This window comes from Bacillus rossius, chromosome 15, assembly GCF_032445375.1.
Source record: "Bacillus rossius redtenbacheri isolate Brsri chromosome 15, Brsri_v3, whole genome shotgun sequence".
Lineage (NCBI taxonomy): Eukaryota > Metazoa > Arthropoda > Insecta > Phasmatodea > Bacillidae > Bacillus > Bacillus rossius.
In genome coordinates, this window is record NC_086342.1 from 2,270,325 (window position 1) to 2,293,993 (window position 23,669).

The 23,669-nt window shown below is 42.1% G+C and overlaps 1 protein-coding gene across 1 annotated transcript in view; it reads right to left on the bottom strand.

Moving 5' to 3' along the window:
- Positions 1 to 13,912, bottom strand: part of LOC134539739 (luciferin sulfotransferase-like) — a 22,190-nt gene extending 8,278 nt beyond the window's left edge. The window contains exons 1-5 of the mRNA XM_063382001.1: positions 13,824 to 13,912; positions 10,572 to 10,771; positions 5,951 to 6,047; positions 1,594 to 1,747; positions 669 to 789 (exon numbers count right to left, since the gene is read on the bottom strand). Of these exons, the coding sequence (XP_063238071.1) occupies positions 669 to 789; positions 1,594 to 1,747; positions 5,951 to 6,047; positions 10,572 to 10,771; positions 13,824 to 13,891 (640 nt within the window). The 5' untranslated portion in view covers positions 13,892 to 13,912. The remainder of the gene's footprint in view (positions 1 to 668; positions 790 to 1,593; positions 1,748 to 5,950; positions 6,048 to 10,571; positions 10,772 to 13,823) is intronic.
- Between the last annotated feature and the right edge of the window lie 9,757 nt (positions 13,913 to 23,669).

Sequence of the window (23,669 nt, forward strand, 5' to 3'; positions counted from 1 at the left end):
ATTAGCTAGTTAACCATAAGTGCACGAAGATCTCAAGAAAATTCATGAAGATCGTCGCTGTATTACTTGCAACCATTGTTGATGTTAAAGGTGAAATGTTTGGGCAGGGCCTAAGGGTGAAGGGGGCAGTGGTAAAGGGGGGGGGGGATAAAAGCCCCAATGGGAGATTAGTGACATTTATTAACACATACATTTACACTGATAGAATAAAATAGGTCTAGTTAACCATAAGTGCATGAAGATCTCAAGAAAATTCATGAAGATCGTAGCTGTATTACTTGCAACCATTGTTATGTTAAAGGTGAAATGTTTGGGCAGGGCCTAAGGGTAAAGGCTTTTTGGACATACGCCATTGCTAAGCACATGTAGTTTTGTAGTTTTCTTCCACAGACATACGTGTGCTTAGCAATGGCGTATGTCCAAAAGCTTAAATGAAGTCATAATAGATCTATTGCTAATATAATTTATTTGAAACCGTGCTATTATGTTATACGTTCAGACCATATTTACAATTGCGACCACAATGACACTTGAAGTCTTAAATATTTTTGTTTGAATTGTGGTTTTTGGAAACTGTGAGGTTGAAGTAATGAGGAGTGGTATCTCCCGACGGCCCCGTGTCAGGCGCGACGCAGCAAGGCGTGAGGGGGGAGGACCGCTGCCCTCACCTCTGTCGCGCAGGAAGAGCTCGCAGAAGTCCTCGAAGGACCCCTGCAGGTTGTGCACGAGCCGGCAGTAGTGGTAGTAGGACACGCACATGTCCTTGGGGTTCCTGGCCACGTACACGACCTGCAACACCCGACCCTCTGGACCACGCGTCCCCGCTGCCGCCCTTGCCCGCCGGCGCGGCCGGGAGACATGCCTTCTCGACCGTGACGTGATCCGGGCAAACAATGCCACGATTCAAGCCAAATACCAACTTATTATTAAGTTAGTGACTGTATACATCTAGCGTATTGTTTCATCACAGCTGATAATTAAACATTTTTCAACACTTGTTGATTGAAAACTTGATAATTATTGTGATTTAGGTGTCGTTGGATCCGAACAACATAACCGATATAATGTGGCATTGAATATACATATATTTTCTCCAATGTTCATAACCTTATATTATGCATGTATCTTGTGAATATAATATGTTTTTGGAACTGGCATGTCCAACCAATATAAAAATTTACTTTGTAAGGAAAACATAAAAATTACATGTGTAGTAAAGACTTGTTAGATAGAATATATGCTTTTGAAGTGTAACTTCTTTGGGCACGATGGGAGTAAAATTCCAAGGCCGAATTTTAGTGCAACGTTTTCGTGAAACATTGTTGTGAAACGTTTCTTATGCCAAAAAAACAGAGAACAGGTACTTGGCCAAAGAGATATACCACTTACGATACGTACACTTGCGAGTCGAGTTTTGAATTGCCAAAGAAGTTTCGCTTCTATCACGTGTACTGCATTGCATGCACTAAATATTTTTTAACAGAATGTGTAATGTTTGAAGTCCTTTCAGTGTGGTGTGGTAAGTTACTGAAGTGAACGTCAATTGGCAATGCTGGAGGACAGGACTCGGAATGTGGTGTGGCAGCTGCTGACCTTGGGCTGCACAGAGTCCAGCTGCAGCGGCAGCAGCTCCAAGGGCAGGTGCGACTTGATGTACCTGGGCGAGGGCATGGCCTCCACCATCCCCACCGAGTTGTCCAGCTCCTCCTTCCACGCGCCCTTCTCCTGCGCCATGATGGCCGACAACCTGCCGCGCACACACACGCACGCACCGCATTACTCCAGCCCGCTTCAAAAACCACGCAAGGTGCAACTTACTGGCGCTTTGGCCAGGGGCGGATCTACGCTTTGGTTTTTGGGGGAAGGAGAAAGCTGTCACGTTCAATGGTAGATATAATCACAAATTTCCCCATTGGGTTGACTATGGAATGTGATACCTTTCACCTTGGTTTTGGGGGAAGGAGAAAGCTGTCACCTTCAATGGTAGATATCACAAATTTCCCCATTGGCTCGACTATGGAATGTGATACCTTTCGCCTTGGTTTTGGGGGAAGGAGAAAGCTGTCACCTTCAATGGTAGATATCATCACAAATTTCCCCATTGGGTTGACTATGGAATGTGATACCTTTCGCTTTGGTTTTGGAGGAAGGAGAAAGCTATCACCTTCAATGGTAGATATCATCACAAATTTCCCCATTGGGTTGACTATGGAATGTGATACCTTTCGCCTTGGTTTTTGGGGAAGAAGAAAGCTGTCACCTTCAATGGTAGATATCATCACAAATTTCCCATTGGCTTGACTATGTAATGTGATGCATTTCGACTTGGTTTTGGGGGAAGGAGAAAGCTGTCACCTTCAATGGTAGATATCATCACAAATTTCCCATTGGGTTGACTATGGAATGTGATACATTTCGCCTTGGTTTTGGGGGAAGGAGAAAACGGTCACCTTAGATTGTAGATATCATCACAAATTTCCCATTAGCTTGACAATGGAATGTGATACCTTTTTTTTAATAACTTGACATGGCTTAAACCATTAAGCCTGTAGTAGAAATTACATTGTTTATTCCGCGTGTCAGTCTTCTTTGACATCCTTGTTCTGTGCAGTTGTTGCGGGTGTTATTTTGCCACCCGCAACGCTCTTCTGTCTTTTCCGATTTTGTATCATGTTAAACCCTGAGTGCTTACCACCCGCCATACCTCGAAGCAGCATCTTCAGTTGTCTAACTACCAAAGGACGAAGTTCTGCGCCAGTCATCTAACGGGTCATGTGACCGAGCCACGTGACCAGCAAGTAGTTCCGTTGCGAGACTGTTACTGATCCCTCCACCTAAAGCTGGACGCGGAGTGATACTTCCGCTCGATGCGCGATCGTTCTAGTTGGTTCTGGGAGCCGAGCTGCCGGGTATAGGCTATCTCCCCCTCCGCGGGCTCAAAGGGAGATTAATCATCGTAGCAATTTATAAAATACATTTATGTAGATATGTGTTTTTATATTTGTTTGAATAGTACTGTGACAACATTGTGTATTATTATTTTCAGCCGCTCCTTCGTGATAAGTTTCCCGTGTATCTAACATTTTGCTCTGCTATATTTGTTTCGGAGAGAATTATGAACTGAGTAATTATCTTGAACTAAGTTTGACGTGGGAATTGGTTTTTCATTGCTGTGGCTCCCTCGAAAAGTCATGTGTTTTGAACATTAATGCTCATGAAGCAAAAGAGCCAGTTTTCTTTTAGCCAGCCTTAAATAGTAGTTTTTTCTTTTCTGCTTGTCAACAGTGTTTATTCGAGAGCGAGTCTTCCACGAAAATTGCAAATACGAACAAGGGAACATGTGTTGTTTCAAACATCTATTGTGAAGTTTGTGTGTTTCATTTAATTGTTAATAAATGCGGCTCAATTAGCACGTTTTTTTTTCTGTTCGGTTCAAATCTATTGTTGTTCCTCTCGGGGCGCAACACAGTTGTGACTGCCATGTATAAATCCCTCCCTGTGAAGAAGTCGTTAAAACTTAATTAATTTAAATAATTAACGAGAACTTGGGTACTGACTCGGTACCTCATAAATTATGAGTCATGTCGAGATTGAACCCACGACCCTCGCCATATTGGCATTAGCACCAGGGCCATATGAGATCACTGTGAAATCATGCCATCATCGCGGTAACATTTTTTTACAATTAATAGTTCATGCTTATTGATATTGGGATTGTGAGTCGCAAGAGACTGTAGCCGATGATGTAATTGTTGGCTAGGGTGATGTAATGGACACTGCGTGATGATGTAATTGTTGGCTAGGGTGATGTCGTGGACACTGTGTGATGATGTAATTGTTGGCTAGGGTGATGTCATGGACACTGTGTGACGATGTAATTGTTGGCTAGGGTGATGTAATGGACACTGTGTGATGATGTAATTGTTGGCTAGGGTGATGTCATGGACACTGTGTGATGATGTATTTGTTGGCTAGGGTGATGTCATGGACACTGTGTGATGATGTAATTGTTGGCTATGGTGATGTCATGGACACTGTGTGATGATGTATTTGTTGGCTAGGGTGATGTCATGGACACTGTGTGATGATGTAATTGTTGGCTAGGGTGATGTCGTGGACACTGTGTGATGATGTAATTGTTGGCTATGGTGATGTCGTGGACACTGTGTGATGATGTAATTGTTGGCTAGGGTGATGTCGTGGACACTGTGTGATGATGTAATTGTTGGCTAGGGTGATGTCATGCCACTGTGTGATGATGTAATTGTTAGCTAGGGTGATGTCGTGGACACTGTGTGATGATGTAATTGTTGGCTAGGGTGATGTCATGGACACTGTGTGATGATGTAATTGTTGGCTAGGGTGATGTCATGGACACTGTGTGATGATGTAATTGTTGGCTAGGGTGATGTCATGGACACTGTGTGATGATGTAATTGTTGGCTAGGGTGATGTCATGGACACTGTGTGATGATGTATTTGTTGGCTAGGGTGATGTCATGGACACTGTGTGATGATGTATTTGTTGGCTAGGGTGATGTCATGGACACTGTGTGATGATGTAATTGTTGGCTATGGTGATGTCATGGACACTGTGTGATGATGTATTTGTTGGCTAGGGTGATGTCATGGACACTGTGTGATGATGTAATTGTTGGCTAGGGTGATGTCATGGACACTGTGTGATGATGTAATTGTTGGCTAGGGTGATGTCATGGACACTGTGTGACGATGTAATTGTTGGCTATGGTGATGTCATGGACACTGTGTGACGATGTAATTGTTGGCTAGGGTGATGTCATGGACACTGTGTGATGATGTAATTGTTGGCTAGGGTGATGTCATGGACACTGTGTGATGATGTAATTGTTGGCTAGGGTGATGTCATGGACACTGTGTGATGATGTATTTGTTGGCTAGGGTGATGTCATGGACACTGTGTGATGATGTAATTGTTGGCTAGGGTGATGTCATGGACACTGTGTGACGATGTAATTGTTGGCTAGGGTGATGTGGACACTGTGTGACGATGTAATTGTTGGCTATGGTGATGTCGTGGACACTGTGTGATGATGTAATTGTTGGCTAGGGTGATGTCGTGGACACTGTGTGATGATGTAATTGTTGGCTAGGGTGATGTCGTGGACACTGTGTGATGATGTAATTGTTGGCTAGGGTGATGTCATGCCACTGTGTGATGATGTAATTGTTGGCTAGGGTGATGTCATGCCACTGTGTGATGATGTAATTGTTGGCTAGGGTGATGTCGTGGACACTGTGTGACGATGTAATTGTTGGCTAGGGTGATGTCATGGACACTGTGTGACGATGTAATTGTTGGCTAGGGTGATGTCGTGGACACTGTGTGATGATGTAATTGTTGGCTAGGATGATGTCGTGGACACTGTGTGGTGATGTAATTGTTGGCTAGGGTGATGTCATGGACACTGTATGATGATGTAATTGTTGGCTAGGGTGATGTCGTGGACACTGTGTGATGATGTAATTGTTGGCTAGGGTGATGTCGTGGACACTGTTTGATGATGTAATTGTTGGGTAGGGTTATGTCGTGGACACTGTGTGATGATGTAATTGTTGGCTAGGGTGATGTCGTGGACACTGTGTGATGATGTAATTGTTGGCTAGGGTGATGTCATGGACACTGTGTGATGATGTAATTGTTGGCTAGGGTGATGTCATGGACACTGTGTGATGATGTAATTGTTGGCTAGGGTGATGTCGTGGACACTGTGTGATGATGTAATTGTTGGCTAGGGTGATGTCATGGACACTGTGTGATGATGTAATTGTTGGCTAGGGTGATGTCGTGGACACTGTGTGGTGATGTAATTGTTGGCTAGGGTGATGTCATGGACACTGTGTGATGATGTAATTGTTGGCTAGGGTGATGTGGACAGAGTAAGAGGACTGCGAACCACGCGGTACTCACTCGAGCAGCGGCGTGCGGATCTGCTGCAGCTGCTTCGCGCCCTGGAAGTCCAGGTCGTGGCCTATCAGCCACACCATCTCCTGGGCCCACGTGCTGCCTGCAACACCCGCCAGTCCCCGTCAGTCCCCGCCAGGCCTCACCAGTCCCCGCCAGTCCCCGCCAGTCCCCGCCAGTCCCCGCCAGTCCGCGTCAGTCCTCGCCAGTCACCGCCAGTCCCCGTCAGTCCCCGCCAGGCCTCACCAGTCCCCGCCAGTCCCCGTCAGTCCCCGCCAGGCCTCACCAGTCCCCGCCAGTCCCCGTCAGTCCCCGCCAGGCCTCACCAGTCCCCGCCAGTCCCCGCCAGTCCCCGCCAGTCCCCGCCAGGCCTCACCAGTCCCCGCCAGTCCCCGCCAGTCCCCGCCAGTCCCCGCCAGTCCGCGTCAGTCCTCGCCAGTCACCGCCAGTCCCCGCCAGTTCTCGTCAGGCCTCGCCAGTCACTGTCTCACTGCGCGCTACGCAGCGGTAGTGACGCTTTTGTTTTTCTCAGGTGAAACTTCTTTGGACACGATGAGAGTAAAATTTCAAGGCCGAATTTTAATGCAACGTTTTCGTGAAACATAGTTCCGTAAATTTTATGACGCGAAAAATACAGAGAATAAGTACTTGGCCAAACAGATATAAAGAGAGCACTATGCTATATACGTTGCTAGGCTCGTTTTCGTTCTCCTCTTTGTGCGACGATTCGTAACCCCGCCCAAAAAAAATAGAACCGAGAAAGATACATGAACGAAAGAATATGACAGAAAGTATGCGCATGCGCATGTTTTTAGAAAATATGTATAGTTATCCTATACAGTCAGCTGTGAGTGCCTTGAATTTTAGATTTGTTACCAGCGCGCTCGCGTGCCTCCTTGTTCAACCAGCAGCGTAGAGAGTGCTGTTGAGACAGTCCCTGCATTCCCCGCACAGATAGTGCTACCTGTTATGACTTTCATGTTTCATTCAGAGATTTGGTGTTTTCCAAATGGCAAAATTGTTTGAGGAAACAGTAATACACTCATTTTTTTCTTTACGGTGTGAATATTTCGATAGTGAGCATTATTTTATTGTTAATTAATCATTATTAGGAAATTGTCTTCTCTATCTCTCTCTCTCTCTCTCTCTCTCTCTCTCTCTCTATGCCGTTTCACCCCTTACGATATACTTACGAGTCGAGGTTTGAATTGCCGAAGAAGTTTCATTTCTGTCACACGCATGTACCTGCCTATGCAAGTGCGCTGTAACGCAAACATGCCATCAAGCACTGCAGCTGCTGCCATCTGTGTTTTCAACTAGTAACTTGACGGATAAAACATGTTAGATAAATTCGCCTGCAAAAGATTCTTAAAAGTTGTCCGACGCTACTATATTCGTTATTCCCCCTCCCCCCCCTCCCCCAAAAAAAAAAATCGAACCCCCGATTCCGTAGCGTTACACTTTTCGTTGCGCTCTGATGAGTCATCGCGTCGACTTATCCTACCGGCCGGGAAGAAGCTTCATTTCAAAAATTAACCGCCGGGTGTAAAAGGGAAGGGGGGGGGGGGGGTGTCGAAGAGGAGAAGCTCGTGTGGACACGTGACCAAAGGCGATTTCGCGACTCTTTTAACGAGCAACTTTCCCCCCAGATGAGCGGGAACTGCGCTAAACGAGTTTTCGCATGTCCGCGACTCCATTTCCCCCTCCGCGGAGCTGGGAGAGGGGCAGTTTCCCCCGCGGGCCCGGATCTGGGCTCTGTCCGTGCTACCAGGCCTTCTCGCTTTCTACGGGACGCCACTTTCATCCGGCCCCGGGAGAAAGTGGCGTTGCGCGTTCCGAAACACGGCTCCGATGATAGTCCTGCGGCTGGAGACTGGGACACGCCGGGGAAAATCCTCGCGATCTGTTCGAGTGGTGTCTGAACACGCTGGAGACGGATTAGTATTCCTGTTTCCGAATTTTAGTTTTCAAACAAAAAAAATCTTCGAAGAGTGAAAATGGTTTAAAACGCGTGTTTTCAGAATTAAATTTTTCAGTCATTGAACTCCCGGTACAATTGTATTGCATCTTTTCCTTCATTTCTCCGTCGTGCAATGTTATCGTTACCGCTCAAATCTCATAGTTGTCCTGCGCTTAGAGGTGACGCCGCGCTAGAAGCACCAGCGAGCGTCGCACTTATCATCCTGCCTCGCTAATACGCATATTACATATCTGGCTAGGCGGGTCCCTTAACTATTTGAAACACACACACAAAAATAAAAAAGGCCTTGTGATAGCAAAAAATATTTTTTGTCAATACACAACCTCCGGAATAGTATAACCTTTTTGTGAACAGAAAAGAATAATTTACATCTCACTTTTAAACATTCAAACACCCAACACACGCTCTTACGTCGATTGCTTCTCTCGCTTTAGATGACGTACAACCCGTCAACGCGTTCAAACAAAACCACGTATCAGCAACAACCAATTTTTTGATGTCAATAATAATTAGAGGCAGGTATGTTTAGCGAAAAGTATTTCGAGACAATAGTTGAGGGTGAAACCACTGTAGCATCGCCTGTGTAAAAATTTTGAAAAACTTGTTCAGTTGGTGTTATTTTACGCAAATGTTTTTATAAAAAAAAATAGCTCTACCGGTATCGGTAAAAGTACCATGAATGTACAGCTATTATTAAAATAACTAGCGTGTTAAATTACACATTAGCTGTAAGCTATAGATGAAATTACATGTATAACAAAAGTTGAATAAATGAGTTTACCGTTTATTCAGTACACTGTACTTCAGAGGCAATACATACTTCATTGTAAATGTTTCAAAATATTTGCCAGAGCGAATTTAAAACTACCAAGGAACTGCAAAAAATACAATGTAATTTGCCATTTATACTGTGGAAACCCCCATTTAACTCACGTTAGGTTACGATGGTGATATTCCCATTACACAAAGACAGATCTAGTAGTGGGCGCGGTGGTCAAGACGTCATAAGGTCGTTAATTCGATAATCCTGTCAAGTCATTCGAATTGTTTGAAGTTTTTACTTGAACAATTAAAATTATATAGAAATATAAGTGACACAAATTAACATTTGAATTTTTATTGCAAATTTATTCAACAATACAGTTTAAGTTAAATTAATGGTAGATATACACGTGCGTGCTTATGTAATGATGCTATAGCACGAAGTTAAAACAGTCCAACAACTACGAGATATTCACCAAACCATATAAATTGTAGTTTTACAGTTTTGATAGTATCTTTACCTGGGCACAAGACCGCAGAGCGTAACAACTTGCGGTCACTTTTGCAGGGAGGGGCTGATACAGACTGAAGGACACTCTTGCAGTGAGGGGCTGATACAGACTAAAGGACACTCTTGCATGGAGGGGCTGATACTGACTAAAGGACACTCTTGCAGGGAGGGGCTGATACAGACTGAAGGACACTCTTGCAGGGAGGGGCTGGTACTGACTAAAGGACACTCTTGCAGTGAGGGGCTGATACAGACTGAAGGACACTCTTGCAGGGAGGGGCTGATACAGACTGAAGGACACTCTTGCAGGGAGGGGCTGATACAGACTGAAGGACACTCTTGCAGGGAGGGGCTGGTACTGACTAAAGGACACTCTTGCAGTGAGGGGCTGATACAGACTGAAGGACACTCTTGCAGGGAGGGGCTGGTACTGACTAAAGGACACTCTTGCAGTGAGGGGCTGATACTGACTGAAGGACACTCTTGCAGGGAGGGGCTGGTACTGACTAAAGGACACTCTTGCAGTGAGGGGCTGATACAGACTGAAGGACACTCTTGCAGTGAGGGGCTGATACAGACTAAAGGACACTCTTGCAGGGAGGGGCTGGTACTGACTGAAGGACACTCTTGCAGTGAGGGGCTGATACAGACTGAAGGACACTCTTGCAGGGAGGGGCTGGTACTGACTAAAGGACACTCTTGCAGTGAGGGGCTGATACAGACTGAAGGACACTCTTGCAGTGAGGGGCTGATACAGACTAAAGGACACTCTTGCAGGGAGGGGCTGGTACTGACTAAAGGACACTCTTGCAGTGAGGGGCTGATACAGACTAAAGGACACTCTTGCAGGGAGGGGCTGGTACTGACTAAAGGACACTCTTGCAGTGAGGGGATGATACAGACTGAAGGACACTCTTGCAGGGAGGGGCTGATACAGACTGAAGGACACTCTTGGAGGGAGGGGCTGGTACTGACTAAAGGACACTCTTGCAGTGAGGGGCTGATACAGACTGAAGGACACTCTTGCAGTGAGGGGCTGATACAGACTAAAGGACACTCTTGCAGGGAGGGGCTGGTACTGACTGAAGGACACTCTTGCAGTGAGGGGCTGATACAGACTGAAGGACACTCTTGCAGGGAGGGGCTGGTACTGACTAAAGGACACTATTGCAGTGAGGGGCTGATACAGACTGAAGGACACTCTTGCAGGGAGGGGCTGGTACTGACTAAAGGACACTCTTGCAGTGAGGGGCTGATACAGACTGAAGGACACTCTTGCAGTGAGGGGCTGATACAGACTGAAGGACACTCTTGCAGTGAGGGGCTGATACAGACTGAAGGACACTCTCGCAGGGAGGGAGGAGGGTACTGACCTGTGCGCGGGTAGGACACCAGCCACACGTCGTCGGGCCGCACCTGCAGCTGCGAGATGCGCTCGCCGATGTCCTGGTACTCGGGCGGCATGAGCACCCGCCCCGGGTGCACCATCACCAGCGAGTTAGCGCGCCCGAACATCAGGTCCAGCTTCTGCGCTACGTCCGTCTCCAGGCGCTCGTAGCTCAGGGTCCTCCCTCTGCGGGCACAGACACACCTCTGTGTCGCACAGCCACCCAGCACAGCCACACCTCTGTGTCCGTGTTGTATACCTCGTTGCAACCACCAACAGGCTCTATCGTGTGAGCGCCGCGAGTAAATAACTTGTTATTTGAGACCTGAAAAATTCGCGGGTTCATTTCGCGTTACGCTAAAATGCAAAAAAAAAAAAAAAATTATACCTTAGTGCGGCTTTTGCCATTGGTTCACTGTTAATTCTGGAGGACTGAGCGCCAATTAGAGACCCCTCACTCATAGAAGTGTCGAATCACAGGTTACCCAGTCGAGACGACTCACAAGTCAGCAGCCAATGTACAGTTGGCATTTGCCCCCGAGTGTCTAGAGGATATTGGAGTCTATCCTGAAGTTCATTGAACCCGCGATTTTTTCTTGTCTCTACTTATTATTAGTAGAGACCGGGAAAATTCGCGAATTCATTTCGCGATAGGCTAAAATACAAATAGTTATACCTCAGTGCTGCCTCTGCTATTGTCTCACAACTCACCTGGATGACTCTGGGCCAATGAGAAACACCCAACCAACGCTTTATGGAATCACAGGCTGCTACATTGGGGCGTCTCACAAGACAGCAGCCAATGGGTGGGTGACATTTGACCTAGTGTACGTATAACTATGGCGTTCATCCTACAGGTCACTGAACCCCCGAATTTTTCCGGTCACTAATTATTAGACGTGGGCGTCTACAGCTGACAAGCACACCAGTTCTAACGAGTGTCGACTTCAACAAGCAGCCAAAGCTACGTCCTACGTCGTGTCGACGGAAGCTGTATTTGCAAAGCGGTATCGAAATGTTTGAAACTGCGAGACGGGGAGTTAGTTGGTCAGCTTGTTATCCCGCCAAGTGCATGCGCATGATTGTGGTTGGAACCACAAGAACACGCCATGGCGACCGTGTTCAGACTCAGCCAGCGGGGTGCGCTGTTAGAGATCTTCACCTTTAACTTACGGACAGCCCTGAATGCAATTAAACAAAGTGGGGAACGGATTTATTAATTATTAATCCTTAACATAAAGACATAATCCAAATGAAGTAGCAATAAATAAATACATCAAAGAAAAATAATTACAATCTTAACAAAATAAACCCTAACTAAAGCGAGACAGTTACCTATTCGCGCCACGTTCGCGTGTAACGGTAACAACAGGAAGCTTTAAAAAAAAAAAAAAAAAACTATACATTTGTACATTTACGAGTCCCGAATTTACCTACTTTGAACACATTTTTTTATCTACCAAAATATTCAAAATATTGTTAAGGGGCCCGCCTACTCAGGGGTGCATGTGTGTTAGTGAGGCGGGATGATAAGCGCGACGCTCGCTGGTGCTTCTAGCGCGGTGTCTCCTCTGGACTGGCGCGCAGTCTTCTCCCAGTGCATTGAGCGGTGACCGTAACATTACGTGTGTATAATGCAAGTCCCTTAAGTGCTTTCAAGAATCTCTACCGGTTGTTTTATGCCTGAAAATTATTCTGAAAACACGCCTTCTAGAAATACAGCTTGGAAAAAAAAATCCGGAAACCATACTAATTATCGGCTCTCCGGAATTCTTAGATGCTTTTCGTAAGCAGACCCCACTCGGATATCTTGAGTAGTTTTGAAATCGCGTTGTATTTTCCTGAAGCTCTGCGCACCGCGTGTGTGCCCGAGCAGGCGGGGGCATTAAGGGGGTGCCTCTCATTTCAGGTCAAGATTTTATATTTATATTAATCATTGATCAACTTTTAGACTTTTTCAATTGTTTAACTTTCACGAAATGAAAAAAATATATATATAGTGCATACGTTTTGCATAATTAGTTGCCAAAGTTACATTTTTGACGTTTTTGGGTTTTACAAATAAGAAGAATTTAATTTATTGCAAAACTGAAACTTTTTAGGTTTAACTGCAATGCCACTGGCTACTTCGTGGTATGGTTTGCATTTCTATGACAAAAACCCATTTCATGATTTTTGGCTGTCAAAATCGTAACAAATTTTAGAATTTTGAAATGCCAGGTAAAATTAATTAATATTTTCTGAAATAAATTAAAACCATTTCTTGAAGTAGCCAGAGGCATTGCAGTCAAACCTAAAAAGTTTCAGTTCTGCAATAAATTAAATTCTCCTTATTTGTACAACCCAAAAACGTTAAAAATGTAACTTTGGCGGCTAATTATGCAAAAAGTATGCGCTGTACATATATTTTTCATTTCGTGAAAGTGTTAAACAAATTGAAAAAGTCTAAAAGTTGATCAATGATTAGTATAAATATAAAATTTTGACCTGTAATGGGAGGCACCCCATTAAGGCTCATGCAAAAAATAACTTCGGAAGTCGAAATGGGAGATGGTACCTCTGAGGTGGAAGTTTCGTTGCAAACAGAGATTAGAGAAAGTTACAGATGGAGCATAAGCTCTGAGCACTGTGGCCAGTTTGTTCACGTAAGAAGATGGCGGCCATTTGTTTATATAGTATATAGTATATAGAAATGTAGTTTACTACATACTCTTGTACACAACCATTTTTCTCGAGTCAACAGTTTTTATTTGTTTAATATTCATGCACTTTTCCACCACCATTCATACATCACTTATGAGAAAATGCGATTTTTTTCATTGCACAATATGGCGGCGACCTGCTTCCCCCTTACGTCCCCTGGCTTCAGCAGAGATACCTACAAACTGTGTTTATGCTCCATCTGTAGAGACCGGAAAAATTCGCAAATTCATTTCGGCTAAAACACAAATAGTTATACCTCAGTGCTGCCTCTGCTATTGGCCCACAACTCACCTGGATGACTCTGGGCCAGTGAGAAACACCCCAACCAATGCTTTATCGAATCACAGGCTGCTACGTTGGGGCGTCTCACAAGACAGCAGCCAATGGGTGGGTGACATTTGACCGAGAGTACGTAATATAATAACTATGGAGTTCATCCTACAGGTCATTGAACCCGCGAAGTTTTCCGGTCCCTATCCATCTGTAACTTGATCTAGTCTCTGGTTGCGGAGGGCGCGCGAGGGAGTGTACGCACCTGTGGAGGTCGGGGGCGCAGGGGCGCGGCCCTGGGACGTCTTCTCGCATCACGGCCAGGGCGCTCATGTCGGCGGTGCGGGGTCTGGCGGCGGACTGGCGCTGCCCGCCGCGCGCAGCCGCTTTTCCTTGCGCTCCGCCCCTCCGACCCCCTGCCCACAACTCCCTGGACCCGGGCGGCCAGACAGGACGGTCCAGTTAGCGCTGTCAAGGGGGTCGATACCACAACGCCGAAAAATGATTTTGCGGGGAAGGGGGGGCGGCACAGGAGCAAAATGAAAAAAAAAAACAACTGAATGAATTTGTGTGCTGACCTTACCTAACGTAACCTTTACGGCAGTCCTGCAATGTCATTTTTTTCCGGCGTTAATGTATTTCGGCGTTGTGGTAATTCGGCGTTGTGGTACACAGCAGTTTTCTAGCTGTCGGCGTTGTGGTCAATTTTGACATTCGGCGTTATGGTATTTCGGCGTTATTGTACGTTCGGCGTTGTGGTGCGTCCCCCTACCCCTCCCCTGTCGGGGCATTCCAGCAGAGATCCGACCATGACGATGGTATTCTGCTGGCCCTCGCAGTATGCGAACGTAAAAAAAAAAAAAAAAAAAGAAATGTGTTCACGAACGTAATGTAAAAAACAAAACAATTCAAGGGATTCCGTCAATCGATGAAGCAAGTTGCTTGTGAGGACGAAACCAAATTTATGGATTATTACAGGATAAATTCAACTCGGTCTGATAGCATTCCCTTGGAATCAAAATCCCGGGCATAGTCCTGCATAGCCTTCCATCGATTTATTCCATTAAACATGGATATCTTCGTAATCTTTTAACTAACTTTTCCGTCCATTTCACATTTTCAAGCACAAAACTGAGAGAAATTAAACTTCATAAAAAGCAAACGCACAAGTGTCGCACAATTTCCGCGCGAAAACAGGTTTTTTTTTTTGTGTGTTTATCTGCGCATGCGCGAAGTCAGCGAGGTTTTATAAATAAAAACCGAGAACCAAACACCTGGCGACGTCGCCGACATGGCGAACACGGCGCCCTCTGTGGCCGCAGCTTTATGCTCGACAACCCCGTGATTTTTTTTTCTCCAAGTTCTGAAGATCACATTGCGAAGATGGTGGCTATCATCAGCTATGCATCGACGAAGGCGACATCGGAACTCTTCGACCGCTATTCGGCACATTCCCGAATTCGCATCTTCAGTTCTTCCAAGGTGTGAGGACGATGTTGGAAACCTTTTCCCCTTGAGGTGAGCTCGCAGGAAGAAGTCGCACACCCTCCAGCCAAGGGCGCCCATATGATAATTTGTAGGGGGGGGCCAGACTTAGGGGTATGAAGTATTTTTAATATTTTGGAAGACAACTGCGGCTTGTTACTAGCCATAAAATAGTTCCAGTTCTGACCCTATTAAAATTTTTTGTCCTGTTACTAAAATACTAGACTACAGTACTCATTCGCCATAAAAAATCTATATTGGCTACTTTATTAATTAATTATTAACTATTTTATTGAAACAAATGAATTTTTAGCAACAAAAATGCAGGAATACAGTCCTTATACTTTTGCAGCGTCTCGGGTACACGGATATCAAGAATACAGTCCTTCAACTAATTGCTCTCTTTACCCATAAATAAATGTCGCGTACAAATTAAATTAAAATAATTATAAAGTTTAAAAAGTGTTGGTCAAAAGATTCAACTTTGGGAGAGAAGCGATTTAAATATGTTATCACAGTCAGAAAACAGTTGTTTTTAAATGTAACACCTGAACTACGCTTATAATTATAGTCAAAAATTGTTTCACAATTAAATGTATATTACTATGTTTAGATATGAATCATAATTGCTTATCATTTAGAATTAGCACAGATGGATTCAGTAGTCGAGGACTATAAGTTTATTTAGTGATAGAAAAGCGCAGAAAAAATTAGTTTATTATTTAACTAGACAATTTAACCAAACAGTATTTAGAGGTTAAGGAATTAAGTGACACCAAAACCAATGAAAATAATCGAAAATTTCTAAATGCTGACATAACTCATATATCAGCTTTCCACAGAAGAGTTTAGTTCGGCGCAATTAATCCACACAAAACAACTGGACACTATGTCGACGCATATTTTAAGAATATAAGAAGATCCACGTCGCAGTATAATTTTTTTTTCGTGTCGTGTGGTGCGGGCCCCCATTTGTGGTGCGGGCCCATAGGCTACAGCCTAGATAGCCTGCGCGTAAATACGGCCCTGATAAACCCTTAAATAACATGTTCAGTACTTAACTTCAGAATTAAGAGTACATTAGAACCTCGATTTTACGGAGCCCGGACTCAACGAAGCCGCGATTTTACGAATACATTTTTCAGGAACCATCTAAAATTCGGAAAATTTGACACCAAAATATATTTAATAAAAAATTTAAAAAACTATGAAAACATATAAAAATATTAATTTTAATGCACAGCGTATTCATATTTTTAAGCTAATACTACATCCATTTACCGTTAGTGAATATTGTATACGTTATTGCGTCATCAAACTCAAAATCGAAAAGAAAAAAATGGACTAGGTACACTATTTGTCGCAAAGTTCGAAATTTCTTCGATTGAAAAATTATGTCAAGGCTGTAAAAATATTAATTTTACTGCAAATGAACTATACTCAACATTCCTTACCCATTCCAACATTTCCAGCTCGTGAGCATAGCAACTGAGCTTGAAACCTTGTGAAGCGTGAGAGAAAGAAACGATATTGAGTACCTAGCTACTTCCTCTCCTTTCCGCTAATATCCAGCAACCCATGCCATTAGGCATTATCTTGACATGTGTCGCATTCATTACCTTCGCTGCATCGGTTTCCCAGTAAAAAACGCTCAAAAATGGTATAAGTGACGCAGCAAGTAGACGTGACGAGCGGGTTTTTAACTAAGCTTTTTTTAACTTACTATACAAACAAATAATTCCCTATGGCTATCACAAATTCAAGGGCTTCTCGCACTAAAATGTACTGTGTTTTTAATGGATGTCTGTCGTTACAGAGCAGCGTTTTTCTTCACCAAATAAGCCTATGATTAGAGACCGTAAATATTCGTGGATTCCTTTCGAGACAGGCTGGAATCCAAACTCGTTTAGCTTAATGCTGCGTCAGTGATTGGACCGCAATTTACCTGAAGGACTCTGAGCCAATGGCAAACACTCAACAAAAGAAGTATCGAATCATAATGATCGCAATAAACAGGTGTCCCGAGTCGGTAGCCAATAGCCAGGTGATATTTGCCCGAGTACATAGAGAATCGTGGAGTATATCCTAGTGGTCATTGAAACCGCGGATTTTTCCAATCCCTACCTATGATCACTTTTATGAAACAATACAGGTGTACACTGAACTGTGTGCTTGTTCTCCTCGATTATGTTACTAAAAGTGCGTTCATTAATATTTTTCAAGCCGATCTGTTAAAGATTAACTGATAAATATGATAAGGTGAAGTCCATAAAAATGCAAGGCAGGGAATTCTTCCAGCCATGGGCGTAGATCCCGGGGGGGCCAGGGGGGCCCGGGCCCCCCCTGGAATTAATGGGCCCCTCCTTGGGGGGGCCCACTTCGTGATTTTAAAGTTAATGGTGTACACAACATATATATATTATTTATATATATATATTTATATATATATTTATATATATTTATATATATTATTATTATTTACAACGACGACAGACACTTTGACATGCTTTGCATTCCTACCTTCGAGTTCCGTAGTTATTTTCCCCTACCCCTTCTGCGAAAGCCATGGTATGGAGTTTTCCAGTGAGAACTTTGAAACCCTTAATTCCCAGAAAACGTTCATTCCAAAGGAAGAAGCTAGGGTAGGGTTCCGTTAGCTTTTCCTCCCTATTGTTACCCACACTACCTTGTCATCTGAAACGACAGTATTATAGGTTTCAGGTGGGGACGCACCACAACGCCGAAATACCACAACGCCGAACGTACAATAACGCCGAATACCATAACGCCGAATTCCAAATTGACCACAACGCCGACGACCCGAAAACTGCCGTGTACCACAACGCCGAATGACCACAACGCCGAAATACATTAACGCCGAAAAATGTCATTGCAGTACTGCCACAAAAACAAACTCAGAAGAAAGTCACTAAATATACTGAAAGAGAATTCAAATGTACAACAACGCCGAAATACCATAACGCCGAATGCCACAACAACGAATCTACAATATGACCATAACGCCGAAACCAGTATATGACCATAACGCCGAAATTCTAATATGACCATAACGCCGAAACCATAACTTTTTGCCTACCTGCCAGGCATTGAAATGCTGTATTCGTAAGATAAGCGCACTCTCTTGCAACTGTGAAGCTAAACATACAGCCAACATGTTTATCTTTTTGCACATTCAATATCAGTACTGATTTTTCCCCTAGTTAAAACATAACACTTTATTATTTTTTATAGGGCAAATGGAACATTGATCGAAATGAAATATATTTTTGAAAGAATAATTTTTTTTTTACAATTCAAGGTCAAGTTGAAGGTTTTTTATTTCGAAAATGCGACGTTTTTACAAGGGTTTCGAGAAGACGAGGCGGCCTTTTGAAATGTCAGCTCCTTAGAGTTGATTTGAGGAAATAAATTAGATATGAAGTAGTGCCGGGAATGATGGGCAGGAGAAACACGAGATCCCGAAAAATTTGCGAACTTTCGTTGAAAATCTGGAAGTAAATTGGACCCGGATCGCCTAGGTGGGAGGCTAATGCTGTAGCTAACCTCCACTCTTGCAGTTACTAATATATTATTCGATTCAGACTTACGTAGTTATAACAAAAATGATAGGGTTACCGCTTAAAGTCCCGTAGGTACACGCTGCACAATGAAAACGCTGCATGCTCGTTCAATTGCTTGTGCGTGAAGGGCGACTCAGAGTTGGAGGCACCGAGGATAAAGGCGGTATATCGATTTAGTCTCTCATTCACACAAGTCACCTGTAAGTGGACGAGCGTCTTAAACATTTGTCTCAATAAGTGTAGTAGTTTGTAGTTCGTAATTTACACATAAAGTATTTTTTAAAATGTACGCTTTTTGCAAATAGTGCACCACTTGTCTGCAAAAAAAAGTATTATACCATTTTAGGCTATTTTCATAACAATATTTACAATACTTTAGGTGCATAAATTTAAAAAATATTTGATTCATTGCTATAAAATAATGTAAATAGGCTATACATAATTGTATAATACTGTCGAAATAATGAAGAGATTCTTTAATACCAATAAGCCTACTATATTTATATTTAAAAAAATTATAACCACTGTAAAACTAACTGGCATTTCCCTAAGGAGCTCGCCTACATGTGCCTAAACTGCATTGTAGCATGTCAGAATAATTTTTTACAGATTTAGTAAAGTATCTTTATGCTGTTTATCTACGAAAAAAAAACACACACTTCTTTCAAGAAAACATGCGCAATATAAACACCTTTTAGGTCGCGTCTAAATAGCCAAAACTGGGGTGTTTAGGGTGCTATTTCAGAAAATGTACTAGCTGGATACAAATGAACTTAAGGGCGTTGCAATAGGCGGGCCCCTTAAAGGCGTTCAAGTGTGAAATATTCACAGTTTGATGTTTATTATAAATATCGTTAATTCTGTATACATTAGTTGTAAGCATAGTTTGCATATTTTTCTCAAAACAGCTTGTTAAAGACAAAATATGCATCTTACACGAGCATACAATAAGTAAAAACCAATATTAAATTATTCAGAATGAAATTACATGCGATAGGCAATATGCTGAAATATACCCATAACGAAATAGTTTCTTCTTTTTTTTATAATTGCTGAGTTTTCGAATTTTTTTTTGTAAAATACGAGGTTCTTCTGGTATTCATGTGATATCTTTGGGTTATTATATCCAGTTACGTGAAGTTATTTAAGGTGGTCGTTTAGATTATACTATATACTGTGCAGAGCTTCAGCACTTCACGTATCACACAAGTGTACCGCGTGTGTGCTCGGCACTTGCTACCAATACCACTTAACATATGTTACACATGTTCCTAGACCATTGATGCCAGCTTATACAATCCTTTATATAAATAACCTCTTTTGGAAGCTGAAAATGGCTAAAATGGTTATTTTCACCGTCAATTTTAGGTTTGAAAATGAAGTTTCACTGACTTGAAAATGGTTTAGGAACGTGCAAAAAACCTTCATATTTAATATTTCGTCATAAAATGATAGGATCCCCACTGAAATTGCCTTAGAGGGGAGTCTTCGACAATGTTGCTGCATGTCAGAAGACCGCCTGGCGGATATAGGCGTTAGGACCTTGATGCGCGTGTCTGTATCGCTCTTAGCTCTCCCGCCCTTCCCACACCTCGAACATTAAAAACATACCCGCTATCAGGCGGCCACTTTAAATCGTTGCGCAATATTTAGGATTCCTGCGTAGAACTGTTTCACAGCGGAAAGTTTTCAACATAAATATGTTAAAACTTTCCGCTGTGAAACAGTTCTACGCAGGAATCCTAACCCAACAAAAATTATATGTCCGAAACCTCCACGAAATATAATATTGGTTGTTATTCAAATAGTAGTGATTTTCAAAGTGTCCACTTTACCGTGAACGGCCTACCTTGAAAATGAATTATGTAACATGTTAGAAAAATATTAGGTGTACTATGCTTTTTTTTTTTGTTAAACACATTTATATCGCATTTAAGAACGCATTTGCGGCTAGAACAAGATTTATTCTTAACATGAAAAAATTCACAAACCCCTGCGATATGTAAGGAATTTATGAAATGTAATTTTCAAGACCCTAAAAACGCCCGAATATCTCAACCGCGCCATTTCAGCATTATCCTTTCGGGAAACCATTGAAAACCGGAATCAATGTTTAAAAGTTGGACATTGTTTGGTACAAATATAAAACTACAACTTTTATTGCGTCCAAACCACCTTAATACAATGCATAATTATGTTATGTAGTCATCTTGCAAGACTTAAATGTTTTCCAAGCATTTGAATAGCTACTTCAGTTATATGTACCTCCACAGTGCACAATGAAACTTAGGCATGCGGGTTAATAATGATACATGGAAGTGAGTTTAAATGCTATCATGAAATGATAACGAAGCATTAACTGAGGAGACAGCTCGAGAGGAATGATTTTATAAATAACTATTCCGTTCACCAAGTATCCGGGGCTACTAATCATCGCTAACAATTCATATAATAACTGACAATTATAACTTACTTTAATTAATTGTGCCACTTTACAACTACAGATAAGATTCTAAACTTTGCTGCTTTCGTTATAAAGAAAATAAGTTTCCAAATACTGCGTTTAGGTTCCTGGCTGGTAGGCAACACGCTAGGGATTCGGCGCTGTGGTCAAATACGGATTCGGCGTTGTGGTCAAGTATGGATTCGGCGTTATGGTCAATTTGGATTTCGGCGTTATCGTCAACATTGAATTCTGCGTTATTGTCAATTACCGATTCGGCGTTATGGCATTCGGCGTTGTGGTATTTCGGCGTTAAGGTACTTTTGAGAAACACACATAAATTAATTTAGTTGTTTTTAGTTTGCTCATTTGGCACTCCCGCAGCAACATTTTTCGGCGTTATGGTCATTCGGCGTTGTGGTCATTCGGCGTTGTGGTACACAGCAGTTTTCGGGTCGTCGGCGTTGTGGTCAATTTGGAATTCGGCGTTATGGTATTCGGCGTTATTGTACGTTCGGCGTTGTGGTATTTCGGCGTTGTGGTAACGACCCGTTTCAGGTAGTCTGTTTTTAAAGTGGTTTTGCTCTCGTGTGCCCCAGTCTTCTGCTTTCTTAGCAAACATCAACATGGATAAGTTCGTGACGCGGAAGAAACGGAAAACATAATCTGATTCTCACCTGATAAGCTTGATTGTTTTATAAGTAGTGACTATTATTTAGGTAATATATATTTTATTTAAGTGATTATGTAACGTTATTTTTTCCAGTAAATAAACAACTTAATACTTTAACAGTAATTATAGCAGAATTTAGTTTATTTACGAACTGAAACTTATATACCATTTTCTGGAATTTTTTAGCTCATCTCCATTCTGTAAGGCTAGCTGCTCTGTACGTTACATGTGAATATACATGGAATAATTTTTTTCCTCGTCAATATGGAATTTAAAATCACTCCCCTTTTATTATCAAACGATAATTTTCACAATTCATGGCCGATAATCACTTTATAACATTTGTTATTTGATAACTGCAACACTGCACGAGTAAACAGAAGTAAGAGTGAGAAAGAAGTATTTAAACGTTACACATCCGTATTTAAGTTAATAAGGAAGCAAACGCGTCTCTTTAATAACTAATCAAGAGGCATATTTTAACTAAATAATTCACTGCCAAAATACTGATTATACTAAATATAAGCCGAGAAATGTATGTGGTTCAATTAGCTGTAGGATAAATTTCATAGTTCTATCTCCGAGATTTTTCATTTGTGTCATTAAATTTTTTTTTTCTTTTTTACCTGGTTGATGCCTTTACTAAATAAAATAGTCTTTAAGAGTTTTAATATGATTCGATCGTTCATTTGATGTTGATCCGTTTATTAGCTGTGGCGCTTTGGGTTTTTAGGGCGCAGTGTTATAGCGGCAACAGAAATACATCATTTGTGAAATTTTATTCTGTTTTCACGTTTGTTGTATGGGAGCCCCCCTTAAATATTTGTTTTATTTTAATTTAATCATTTATTTTTAAATTGAAATTAGAATAAACACTTTTGGAAAATGGTAATGTATGGGTGGGGTGTTATCTATTTGCATTATATTCACGTATATTATTTTTATAGATTTTTTCATGGATATTTTATGTATTTAGGTTAGCAAATTATTCAAACATGTTTGAGAGATCACTTCTATAGTCATTAATTGATAATTACTAAAACATATGTTGCTCTGCTTTATTGTTAATATCACTTACGTAAAAATAAAGTGTATAACATACGAGCTTAATATCCAGAGAAGACTTGTTTCGGTTGACCTCTAGCGCAAAATTCTTAAATTAAATTCACGGGCCCCCCCTGGAAATCCTACAGATTTGCGCCCATGCTTCCAGCTCATCAACCCTACCCTGGATAGTCTCGTCTGTGTTCAGTCGTCTCTGGCAAGGAGTGGACAAGTTTGCAAACTCAAATATAAATTTATTTTAGTAGCACGCGTCTTACGAAAAGGAAATATATCCAAGAAAGGCATGTCGGACAACCTACTGTCACCACACAAAAGTTAACATGATGCAATGCGTGGTGCAACTGTGTTTAGTCGCTGTGATGTCACTTTTATATCACTCGTGCAATGAGGCAAGTTGTGGAATGCTAAAAAAATAAGGGGAACGCAGGGGAGGGTAGAGGGAAGACGGCAGTCATTGTTTTTACTATTTTATATTATATATATATTCCGTTCAATAAATTATAACATGTATCTTCACGGGGTGGGGTGTTTAAAATTTTATGAAGATAACGATTTTACGAATGCAATCCAAGCGACCGTGAGCGTACGTAAAATCGAGATTCCAGTGTAAATTGCTTCCGAGTCTACTGAAGGTAGCGGAATCCTTATCCCTTTAAACACTTTTGAAGGGGAAAAAGTGGTTTTCCTCTAAATTCAAAATTCCAACATAAATTTTACGTTGTAGACTTTTCTGAACAATAATTCTTATTTGAGTAACTTTAAAGGTGTTAGCTTACCTTAAAATTTGTGAATATTCTGAGCGGATGTGACGAATGAGGAAAACTAAGAAACACTACATAATAACAATGGTTTTTATCTTTACAC